This window comes from Pinus tabuliformis, chromosome 3_2 (genome assembly GCF_031772625.1).
Source record: "Pinus tabuliformis cultivar Carrire ecotype Pingquan chromosome 3_2, CPIR1, whole genome shotgun sequence".
NCBI classification, from domain to species: Eukaryota; Viridiplantae; Streptophyta; class Pinopsida; order Pinales; family Pinaceae; genus Pinus; species Pinus tabuliformis.
This window is the reverse complement of record NC_142302.1, coordinates 112213431-112226660: the sequence shown is the minus strand read 5'-3', so window position 1 is coordinate 112226660 and position 13230 is coordinate 112213431. Positions and strand designations below refer to the sequence as shown.

Here is a 13230-nt window from a genome sequence, read left to right as displayed (position 1 = left end):
GAGAGCTGAATTCTGCAAACAGGTGGAGGTCGAAGTGATGATTGTAGGAGTTAAGGACAAAGGTCCAACAATACTTCAGCAAGCCAAGAAGCATTCAGTTTCTCTTCTGGTTTTAGGGCAGCCCAAACCACCCTTACTGTGCAAGTAATGAAACATAAATTCATGCTGCTAAATGCAGAAAACTCAGTACCATTATTATATTTGCAGTAAGGCAATATAGTATGATTAATACAATATATGATTGACTGATCATGTAATTGCTCATAAATGTCACACTGTGTGCAGACTGATAAAAGCCGAAGAATGGGAAGTTATCTGATGAGTACCAAGAGACACAAGTCTAGTTTCCTATGTGTTGCGCTGCAACAGAATGTTTCTCTCGCTCCAAGATTGCATCCCTAAGCATATATGAAATATTTCAGGTTTCTGAATTAACACTGATTTCATATTTGTCTTTTTAGGAATTTAAATATCTCAGTTTTTCAATGAAATTTGTATATATTTAATATCTGTTTTTTTAGGTTACCGAATCCATACTATCAAATATCTCAAATCTTTTCAAAGCACTGATTTCATAGAAATTCAAATTCAAACTTAAATGCCTAAGGATTTTGATTTTTTGATTTTTGTATTTAAGATTTTACATATAGCAAGTAAAGGTAGGAGAGGCATCAATGAAAGAGATAGTTTGTTACCTTGTTTGAGTTTCAGTTTGAAAACAATTCCACGAGAAAATTGACCGAGCTAAAGAGCTAATTCAAGCTCAAGCGTCCCATGACCACAGTCCCTGACTCAATTGCCTTGCCGCTGAAGCAGATAACTCATTCTAATTAGCTCTCTATGTACCAAAATTTGCAGAGGCAGAGGTCGGACACGTTGTTGTTGTTGTTGCTCATGCTCCACTGTGCAGAAGCACATGTTCTTGCTCATGTTCCAGATTTCAAAGAGGCACAAATTTTGCAGAGGCACAAATCAGAGAGAGCCCAAGAATGTTGAGTTTTGCTTGCCTTTCATTTTAAGAATGTTTAGTCTTGCTTGCCTTTCATTTTAAGGCAGGCAATTAAAGTCGGTTGCTCTCATGCACTTGGAAATTTTGACACGGCAGGGACTTGACTCCAGACTGTAGTTTAGCTTATACTAATACCCAATAGCAGTTGTTTATGAGCTAGCATTTAATTTTATCGACTAATCTTGCATTAGTTCACGAGTGCCAAATTACCAAGCAACTAGCTAGTTTCAAAATATGTAGATCAAACATATATGATATAGTTTTTGCCTCCCCACCTCGGGAAGAGGCCAAATAAGACTCCGAAATAAAATGGAGTGTAAAATACATAAAATATATCATGTCCATTAAAAAATTTTGGATAAAAAGAATTGAACTTGGGTAAAAACAGTTGAACTAATGCTAAGTTCGAAAATTTTGATTACTATAGTCCCTGACCATTGCTAGATGGCAAAGATTAATAAATTTAAATGATATTATCAGAATAAATTCAGTTTACCAAAGCTAATGTTATCCGAATAAATTTAGTTTACCAAAACTAATTATCACATTATGTTGGTATATGTTGTGATCATTAAGCCGAAGAGTTTTTTATAACGAGGTTTATGTTCATGATGCCGGAATGTGAACAAGTGTCCATCCCCTCTAGGCACTCCCCTTCATTTAAAACCAGACTTTTCTTTACACAGTAAACAAATAGTAGTTTAATAAGTTGCAAAATTAAAACTACCTTGCTAAGCCACGGAACACAAAAATTAAACGTGTGAGCATTACTTTGTTGGATGTCATAATAGCATGGTGATAAGTGTTTTGATAACATGCCCTTAAAGTGAAGGGTCGTACATGCGTTGATTATTGATTTTATTTGTAGCAAAGGTGAAGCGACGTTACTAAGCAAAGTAACAGGACAAAAAAAGACGTGGAAACAATACTTTGTTGGATGCCCTAATGGCCTGCTGTTGAGTGTTTTGATAATGTGCCCTTGAAGTTAAGGTTTGAGTCGACTCTTGAAAAAAGTATCATGCAGCTAGCGTTTACCCTACTCATCCAAATAAAATGTTGCAAAATCAAATATTACTCTTTTTAAGGATTAAAGTGATTATAATAATATATCATCTTAATAGTTTGATATATTATAATAAAAATTAAATTTAAATGATATGAGTAATAAATAAGTTAAATTGACGATTTTATTATTGGTTAAGAATTTACGATTTCGAAGGATCATAGTTTAGGGACTCAACTAAAATGCAACCGAAATGATGATTGATAATATTTGTAAGGATTGAAAGGTGGATAATAATAGAGAAGCGTAAAGTGATCGTGATCTGTTAAACATCTTGGATAAGTTTAAAAAGGAGGTAGTATTTTATATAAATAGTTTATATATTTTATAAGTGCTTATATGGTTTGATTATGAGAATAATTTCGGTAAAATTATATAGAAAATCATTTATTTACGCATTTGAATCAATTAGTGTGATTCATTGTGAGGACAAGTTGAGGAACAAATCCTAGCTATCATTTAAATAGTGCATGCAACGGTTAAAAAGACTCTTAACGAGTAGATTAGATGAGGGAGGACCTAGAGGAAAGGGTCAAGGTTAGTTAAAATAATCAAATAATATTGCAATTTTTCATCTTATTATCAGAATTATTAATTTCTCAGATAAATATTATTAATCTCATAATAGACTAAATTTTATCTTATTTTATTAATTAATTAAATAAATAATTAATTAATTTACCAATATTAATTTTTTTAATTATTATTATTAATTTATGTATTAACTTTAAGCTAATAGTAATATTATTAAATTAACCTCACGTTAATAGTAATATTATTATATTAATTTCAAATTGATATTATTAATAATATTAGCCTAGCGTAAATTTAATTTAATTTAATTTTATTTTTATTTTATTCAAATGTTTTAAATTTTAGTTTTTTTTTTTTAAATATAATTTTATTAGGTTTCTTTAAAATTAACTTAAGATTTATTGGAATTGCATATTAAATTCATTGAGTTTTTATAATTTGAGTATTCCAAACCAATTTTAAGATATTAAATTTATTTATTTATTCAAAAAAATTAATTTAAATAAAAAAAATAAAATATTATTTAAACTGTATTATTAAATTTTATAAAAATATTGGAATACATAACTATACAAACTCTATAATATAATTAAAATTATTATTAACATTTTATAAGGAAAATTAAGAAATAATAATAATAATAATAATAATATATTATTATTATTATTATTATGTGAAGTCTTCAGATTATTAGTATATTTAACTTATGGTTTGACTAGAAATTATTTATGGGCATTTAAGCCTTCATAATCACACTCATTTCAAATAAGAGTTTTGAATCTTTAACTTTTGCACCAAAGAGTATCTTAACAGAAACACCCTCCACATAAATATATAATTAAATCAAAACGTTAATAGTTAAAATTTAGCTTTTTAATTTGACTGTAAATGTATCTTTTAATAAAGATTCCAATATTGTTGTATTTTTTTATACACTTTGAAAAATAAACCAAATGGTTGTGTCGTTATATATATATATATATATATATATATAATATTTAATTTTAGGTATTTTTGAAGTATGGTTTATAATATTGGCAACTGTTCGCATCTTTAGCTCATGAAGTGTTTTATTTTTATTTTTATGGGAATCTTGAAAGGATTGATATGTAATTTTTGTTCATAATAAATATAAAAAGTTGTTTATAATTTAAATAATATTTTTACAAATTTATATATTTTATTTTATATATTTTAAAAAATAAAATAAAACTTTAGAATTCTTATCCATCAATTATATTTTATTTTATTTTAAATTTCTTATTAATTGAAATTCTAAAAATCTATTTAAATATAAGATAAGACCGGACCCATCTGACATGTTTTCCACCCATCTTACATCACATATAAGATAACATCATAAAAATAATATCAAAACTCAAAAGAGAGAGACCGGCAAATATATGACGATATTTTTGGTGCTGGCGTTGAGACTCATTTAATTAACAAGTCACTGATATCCTTAGATACAACTCTTTCAATTCTTTAGATTGATAAGATGTCGTTTCACCCGATTTCGGCATGCGCGCCAACCAATAGAAAATAACATTTCGGGCACGTTTTGTTTTTTTATCAACTCGGGAAAGTGCTGGACCAAAATTTAAATGTTGGCGACTGATTGATCTAGACTCGTTGCCAGACACAGCGCCATTGACAAAAGGGCGTTAGAAATTTGTCCAGATAATGGCCAAGAATATGATTTTGCACCGAATTTTTCGCAACTAAATTTCACTGTCATTTATTTAACCTAATGATGTCGCTCTTCAAACTCTTTTCACTCACATTTATGATCGATTTAACTCAATAATGTCACTGTTCATAGTTTAGGTGGGTTGGGTTCACTGTTTTTTTTGCCATATTAGTTAGGTTGAGTTTAAAAGGTCTATTTTAATGGAGGAATAATTTACTCACAGTAAATACTATGGTTAAAGCTTAACATAGTTTGAAATAGTTTAATTCTAACTCAACGTTTCCAATAAAATGTAATGTAAATTCAAATGCGAAGATATATGGCTGATTCTGATATCATATTTCATATGGTATATTTCAACATATATAAAGTCCATAAAACTTGCACCCGGTGTGCATGATGTGGTGGTTGGGGCGGTTGGCTTTCGCACCCCCCAACCACTCTCCAATCCTGTTGCTGATGCCGCAGTTTGATGATGACATGTGTTCGATGATGATGTAATGTGATGTAATGTGATGGATGATGATTTATTTTGTTTGTTTCGGGGATATAAGATGTATTATGATTTTTCAGCGGGGATTCTCTCTCCCACTGGAAAAAAAAGTCCATAAAACTGTGATCAATGTCGGTTTTCCTTCCAATTCTATTAAATATTATCAGAGCATGAGCTGAGAGTAAATTCATCAATCATACATATATTAAAAAACATATGGCTGGATTTTAAATCAGATTTCATAACATATATTTCTACAAAAACAACATTTCTACAAAATTTTCCACATATAATCAGTCTATCATATTCCATAATCACATTGTAAGTTGTTAGAACTGTTTATCAAAGAGATCAAATATCTATTTTGTAAAATTTACTGACGGTACCTGGCATCCGATACTCAGAGTAATATTGAAGTAATGTGGTGGCCTTTGTTCCTTGAGATGTGTGTTATTGGTAAACATTGCACGGCGTACCGCAGGGATTATGTATCATCCCGAGTAATTGACCTCTCTGGAAGAGACTATTATTTTCATTGAAAAATAAATAAAAATAAATCTCATTTGACTGGGTAATCTATGGATGTTAAATAAATCTCATTGCACTGGGTAATCTATGGATGTGTAAATACTTTGTAGTTATCTAAGGGAGATGTTCGGAACGTAGAGACTGTGCCGGCCTTTACATGACTAAAAGTTTGGACAAGTGTCATTGCTTTTATTTATTACAAACGACCACATTGTGGTGGGCATTTATGGGTGCCACATCCTTTATTTATTCAAATGATTTATTTTTTCCTTCCTTAAAGCAGTTTAGAAAAATCTAAATTTATATTGGACCAGCTCTCTCGGGTTCTTTCGGAAAGCCCAACGTTAATCCACATGTCTAACGACCAAGTAGCAATTGCAGTCCAGCTGGACATATCGTCTATCCATGATAAACTTCATGAAAGACCATTCTTAATTAAAAAAAATGCCACTCTCGATGTGAAGTTGAGATTCTTATCTTAGCCGGGAGTGATTCGACCAGCCATCCAGCTAATGAAGGGAGGAAAGAAATACCTTTTTTTGTTTAAACGAAAAAGTAAGACAAATCAGTTTTGAAAGTCCACCAAAATATGAAATGCAGACCGGCCCTTCCCACCCTCTTGCCTATGGTTTCACGCCCCACCAAATTCTTTTGTCAATCTTTAGTAATTCAAAATTGTTATCATATCTCGTTCTTTTATATTATAATTATATCTCTCAATGATTTTGTACCTTCAAATGGTCTGTTCTTTTCAAATCTCGTCTTATTTATGTCTATTCAAGAGTTTATTTCAGGCCTGAGAGAGTCTAAATACCCAATAAAGTTGATAAAACAATTATACATGAGTAAAAGGGATCTTTTGTATTTTCTTTTTTTATTATGGAAGGAGTGGTGGCTGTATATTATATTATGGAAACAGTGGAGGATGAGAACCTTTACCTTTAGCTGTTACCTTATTTATATCTATAAATGTTGTTCCTTGATAAGAACATAAATGTTGTTCTTTGATAATATATATAAAGTGTTGATAAATGTTGTTCTCTGATAATATATATAAAGTAAATGTTGTTCCTTGATAAGAACATAAATGTTGTTCTTTGATAATATATATAAAGTGTTGATAAATGTTGTTCTCTGATAATAATTATCATTGGTCCAAATTCTTGATAATAAGTGAAATGGAAAAAGGAATTAGTGGACAAGAAGCATATCAAATTTTATAGATATCACACTGGTCATAAGCTAAATAATGAATAATTTATATAATTATTAATTGGAAATTTAGAATTATTATATATTATAGTAAATAAAGTAGAGTATATTTTTATTTAATTTAAAATAGATTTTATATATATATATATATATATAATTAGAATTAAAGTGATTTATTAATTATATATAATAATATATAGTTAAAATGTATCATGGATATTTAGTAAGAAACATATTTATTGTATTTATTTATGTCAAACATTTTATGCATAGTATTATTATATATTCACATTTAAATGAAAAATATTAATATTATTCGATAAATATATATTATAAAAAAATGGTATGAGAAAAATGAAATGAAATGTTAAGTTTATTGTCGTATTTATTACCTTTTGTATATTCACTCTCAAAAGAAACTTTGGGTGGAGAGTATGCTCAAAGAGCCAAAGAACCATATTCAAAGGATTGTCCAATTAAAAACTCAACAACCATACGAGTTGGTTTCCCATTTTAGTTTTGAAGGTAAATATTGTGTTCATTGTACCTTGAATGGTTTTGATATTTATATGTCTAAGAAAGAAATATGTCTTGGTAAAAGTTATTCCTTATATTTAAACTACTACTTGAAATAGGATTAATGGTTTATTGGTGAGTACACAAGAATGGTTCCAAATTTCATTTTAGATGAGTATTTTGAAAGCCACTAAGAGCAAACTAATATTTGAGTATATTAAACCAATTTATTAAATAAATAATTATGGTAACTAAAGAAAGTAATTTGGTGTTAATAAAGCATTAGAGCGTGACTCACACGTACATTGCACTAGTAACCTAGCTAGTATTAAGAGAAAATTTGTAGGAGCTCACACGTGAGAGGATTTAGTAAATCCTTGTGGATTTGATCAATATTAGTAATGCTCGCTTACGAGCATGGTAAAAGAAAAACTTATGTCTATCATTTTATATATGTGTGTGAGTCGACTAGGGGTGGACAAGTCCTAAGTTACATTAATAAGTATCTTCTGAAACAAATAATTGAACATTTCGAAATGTTGAAGACGCACGGAAATCGAGGTCAAGGAGGATCATCACAAGGACCTCCTACAAATAACCAATTTCCATCATCAGAGCTAGCTCTCATCTTGCGTTCCCTAGAAGCAATCATGAGACTTTAAGAGGGTGCCAAACAACTGAGGTGGAAGTGGAGCACCATAGAAAATTTTCTTGCAATTATGAGACTTTAAGAGGGTGCAAAACAACTGAGGTGGAAGTGGAGCAGTCCATAGAAAATTTTAGGGGCGAATGTTCACCCTTTGGTGAAATTAAGGGGTTTTAAATTTTTAGTGGGCGAATATTTTGTATCATAGTACATTTTTAAAAATCACCTCAAATAGCCCACCTTATATTAAGGGAAAGGGTAAAAGAGGTAAATTTAGCCCTTGAAATTAGGAGTTACAACCCATTTTCAAGAATAGGTTTTATTTAAGTGAATCCAATGGGCCAAAGGCCCAAATACCATATTTATAAAAGAGGTATGGTAAATTAATAAAAATATAAATAAATGAGATGTGTAGTAAATAAATAAAACATTTTTTATATTTACTCCATAAGTCACCTTATATAGATGCAAGGGTGTAAACAAATAAAAATATAAGTAAAGTGGAGGTATGGTAAATAAATAAATCGTCTTTTTATACTTACTCAAAAGGTATGGTAAGTAAATAAAAATATAAATAAACTAGACGCATGGTAAATGAATAAAACCTCTTTTTATATTTAGTCCATAACCCTCATTCTATTTATGAAGGCTCAAGAAAGAGGTTTTATTTAAGTGAATCCTATGGGCCAAATACCATATTTGTAAAAGAGGTATTGTAAATTAATAAAAATATAAATTTTTAAACACACATGGGCAGCAAGAGAAAATATGAAAGATAAAACATGCAATACATTTTTATTAACATGAGATATACATTTATAGTACAATACGTGACTCTTGGGTTTCAGATCCCAAGGTCTCTTGGACTGCTTTGGTCTATTCGGCTTCCACACTAACCCATTTAGGATTAGGTGTCCAACATTCCCCCCCTTAATCCGAAGGGTTATGTATGAGTCCAAGAAGAGAGCTGTAATAAAAAATGTGCAAAAAATGCATGGCAGCACTAGGCTGAATGTGCTCTATGAAATGTTGGTATAAAGGGCAGTGGTTTAAGGATGACCACCAACACTGGAACGCTTAGTGCAGTTCCTGGAACTCTTCCAAAACTGGCAAGAAACTGAAGTTTTCTGCTAGAGGAAGTGATCCTATTGTTTTAAAGAGGGAAACCTTCAACCATAAAAGGGAGGTCTCACCCCGCATAAAAGGTAGAACTTCAACCTGAAAGGGTAAGTCTCAACCTGTGATGGTTTAAGGATGACCAACAACTCTGGAATGCTTAATGCAATTCCTGGAACTCTTCCAAAACTGGCAAGAAGCTGGAGTCTTCTGCTAGAGGAAGTGTTCTCAATTGTGTTCCTGGAATGCTTCCAAAACTGGCAAGAAGCTGAAGTCTTCTGCTAGAGGAAGTGTCCCAGATTTCCAACTGAAGGCATGTTCAGGGGCATCTTTGTCGCTGGCTACAACTATGAAACTGGTGTGGCAGGTTGTGGCTCAGGCTCGCTTGATGTGACTTTGAAGCTTGTAGATGACCATCATTTCCCCCCCTGTCAGATACAAGGCGAGATGATGGAGAAAACTCGACTGCAAGACTGTTCAATATTCTGGAACAAAGTCTGACATGTGTTTGGAATATCTTCTTGGCTGTTGATGCCCATTTCCAAGAAGCGATCCATCCAAGATGAATCTTTGTTCTTGCAGGACGTTTGTTTCTGAAGCATCTGTGTGAAGAATGACTGGTTTAATGACAGTGTTTACATGGATGAAGATCAAAACAGTGATATTTCAAATGGCCAACTCGGTCACAGTGTTGGCATTTCTCAATCTGTTGTTGTTGTTGTTGCTGTGGAAGAGGGGCAGAATCTGGAACAGCTGGAGGTGAACTGTCATGAGGAGCAAGTGAACTGTTATGAATGAATCCAGCACTCTGAAACTGAATGGGCTTGGCATAGTCTGGAATATGAAAGGACAAGTCCTTGTCATATCCAAGACCAATTTTGTGCTTGTTGTGGACAAGCTGTTCCCAAGGTCTGATGATAGGCTTGGGAAGTGCAGACTGAGTTTCTGCATCTGCATATACAACTGCTGCTTTATTTGAATGAATTGTAACATTATTAACATGCTGCTGATGGGTGGTTGTCTCAATATTCTGAACAAAAACAGGTTCAGAATGGTGTCTATTTTGATGTAGCTCTTCTTGCTGTAGCTGTGATTCAAGCTGCAAAAAATCGATCTTTTCCTGTGCATTTTGTAGACATGTCTGAATTTCTGAGAGAGATCCTTTGCTGATTTGTAATGTGTCATCAACAGTAGATAATATTAGAGTTTTAAGGAACTGTAATACTTCACTGGTTCTGGCCATTTTTTCTTCAATGTCTGATTTACACCTTAAAAAACTGATCACAACTACTACTCAATGCAGAAAAGTAATATCTACTCACAGTACACAACAATATCCTTTATAAATGTCAGCAAATGATCAGTGTGCAATATAAAAGATTACAATCAGCTCACCAAAATCTTTATGCAGCAGTGGAATCAAGGAATCAATGCATTATAATGAGTTTAAATACGATTCCACAACTGGGGCAGCAGCAATTGCAAACTTGCTTGGATCCTTCAAATACTCCTTCACTCTTCAACGTATATCAACACTTCAGTATCAGCTAATGAGAAGAATATACAGCCACACAAATAGTCTCTAAATGGCATCCAAATTGTGATAAACTCATTCTGGTATGGTAGAAATTGACCCAGAATACCAACAGACCAACCAGCAGCAATATATTAAGTAACTCGATAACTGTGTTTGAGATACCATCACTTTATAATTCAGCTCAGATCAGGAAGATGAACTCAGCGAGGCGAGATGTAGTTTTGAATCGGAAACGGGAGTTCAGAGAAGCCTTTAGAGATGGAGATTCAGTTACCATTGCATTGTCATTTGGTTTCTTGTGTGTAAATTATGTAGAGGAAGAAGCCAGATAATCAATTCGGTGCAGAGGTTATATAAGAATACTGATATATATAGCAGTGGCACCCATAAATAAAATTTTTCTTTTTAATCTGAATACACAGTCAACAAATAGAAGTACAAAGGTCGTTTGCTTCCTAATAGTGGCCAAATAAACAAGGTGAATAAAATATTGGAACCTCGTTGCTTAGCTTAATTTGCAGCCCCTATATCTCTTCAAACTCGGCTTCTTTACAGTAGCAATCTGCCCAGAATTTATCTTTGATGTAACACACAGCCCCAAGAAAGCAAACTCGGTCCAGAAGTAGTTGTCAAGTGGTGTACGACTCCCTTGCTGTCACTTTTAGAACTCGTGGCTAGCTCAGAACTGGAGATTCAGTCATAGGAAATAAATCTGGCCACGTTCAATTGATGCACTCGGTCTTATGCATTCTCAGCAAACTCAGTACTTCGAATTCAAGGACTCAGGTGTGAACTTGTCTTCAGGTGGCAGAAAATCAACTCGGGTAGGAGATAACTCAGGCAGCAACAAAAATGAGTGGGTTGCATTTCACCTTCCTCAAGACACCCGTCCAGCTACTTGGAAAGGTAATTCTTCAGAGAAACAGTGCTATTCCTCCTCCACGAAGACGTCCGCACTCGAGCTCTCAATCGCGTTCCAGGTCACCTTCAGGTTCCCGCTCAAGGTCTGCTGATTTATCCGCAAGCGACTGAAGACCAGATAGCCAGGCTGTCGATGACATAAAATCTTTGGAATCACGTTTATGCAGTTAAGTCTCGTGTAAAGTAAATTGATGACCACAATTTGGCTGCTTTTAAAAGCTCAGACATGGTATCTGGTTCCGTTGCCCACATTCCAGTTGACATAATTAAATGCTGTGTTGAATGGTAGCGCAGCGGAGGTGTGATATGAACGCTTGAATTCACTGTGCGGTGTTACATTGAACGCTTCCTCTGCTTTTCTCTCCCACTATACACTGAATCTCCCACTTCTCCTGCAAAGAATCGCTAAAAGTAAATACACAAGACATGCGATTAAAAAATAGCGGAGAGAATGGTCGGTGAAATCAGAGATACTGGAAATGCGGCCAAGGTCATCTGCGCAATCTGCTATGAATATGTCAAGCCCGTTATTGAGGATCTCCAGTCCGTGTCCCTCTGCGGCCACGTATTTCACGAGCTATGCTTGCAACAATGGCTAGAATATTGTCCGCCAAATAAGAAGGCTACTTGCCCTGTATGCAAACACCAATGTTCGAACAAAGACATTCACAGGCTCTACTTCCAGTCCGTTTCAGAGTCGACTCAGCAAACATACTCACAGCGTCCATGCAGCCCTAATTTTGAAGACGTTGAGGTGCTACGGGCAAATGTGAAAAGACTGGAGGGGCAGCTCACGGTTGTTACTGGTGCCTTGGAGTCTCATCAACAACACATTAAAGAAATAAGTGAGGAGCTTTCCTCATGTCAACATCGTGCTGAAAAAGCAGAGGCTGCACGGGCGAAAGCTATTAGAGACAAAGTTAATTCCGAGGATTTACTTCTAAGAAAACAGGAGGAACTTGTCAAGTCAACAACTGAGCGCTCTAAACTATGGGAGAAAAACATAGCTTTAGCCAAGGAACTTGTTGCTCACAAATTAGTTGCAAACTTATACATGGAGGAGAAATAGCACGGAATAGAGGCTGCAAGTTTCCTCTGTAGCCAGGGGTGAGGATACCCTGTCGCTAATCGAACTCACGACATGAGGATACCATGTTAACATCCATCAGACATTCCAGAAGGCTTCATCAATTTCTGCGTTCTCAGAGGCGAGCACCGGCTCCGTAACTACCACTCGGTGACCATTGAACGCATAATATCATACTTGAGCAACATCACCAATGGCGCACAAAGATATGATGGTATGGCATTATAGTATACCAACCAAGCAAAGATATGGTGGTATGGCTACTCAGAGATATGACCGAGCAGAGATATGGTGGTAAGGCGTTATAGTATACCAACAGAGCCATTGGGTGGAGGTGTAGCGAAGGGGATTCATACCACCAGATTCGGAAAATGGCATGCGTGCTGGCTACAATGTGCAAGATGGAATTGGCGAAGTGGAGGTACGCAGACTCAAAACATTGTAAAACCACAGTGTATACCACAACAGATTCAAGACAATGTAAAACCACATCGTTTTCCAGCGGCCACACCATTCGACATAGCGAAAATTGCCTCAATGCAACGAATCGATTCTTCAACGGTAGAATAAAATGCACAGAAAATGATGGCAAAGATGCGCAGATGACTGACCATAGCAGTGAAGACTGTTACCCTAAATTGCAGGTATGAGAGAGGAGCGTTATTAGATTGCCAGAATCAGGAGAAGCAATGCTTTTATGAAAGGCAGCATATAGGCAGAATAAGGAGCACGCCAAAAAAGGTACCTGGGACCTGCGCTCTGAGCAGTGGAGCAGACCAGGAGTTACAAGGACAGATGTGTAGTGCTGGCCAGATTATCTCAGGACAGAGCGCATGCAGTGTAGCGGCTAATTATATGGAGTAGCAGCGCAGACATTA

General features: G+C 34.3%; 1 protein-coding gene across 1 annotated transcript; it reads left to right on the top strand.

The window, feature by feature from the left end:
- The first annotated feature begins 11716 nt into the window (after nucleotides 1–11716).
- Nucleotides 11717–12334, top strand: LOC149180082 (uncharacterized). The gene has a single exon (XM_089413761.1). It carries the CDS (start codon nucleotides 11717–11719, stop codon nucleotides 12332–12334), a length of 618 nt encoding a protein of 205 aa, XP_089269887.1.
- Nucleotides 12335–13230: the final 896 nt, after the last annotated feature.

Excerpts from the sequence above, each read along its gene's own strand:
- LOC149180082 (XM_089413761.1), top strand. The coding sequence starts at position 11,717 with ATGGTCGGTGAAATCAGAGATACTGGAAATGCGGCCAAGGTCATCTGC.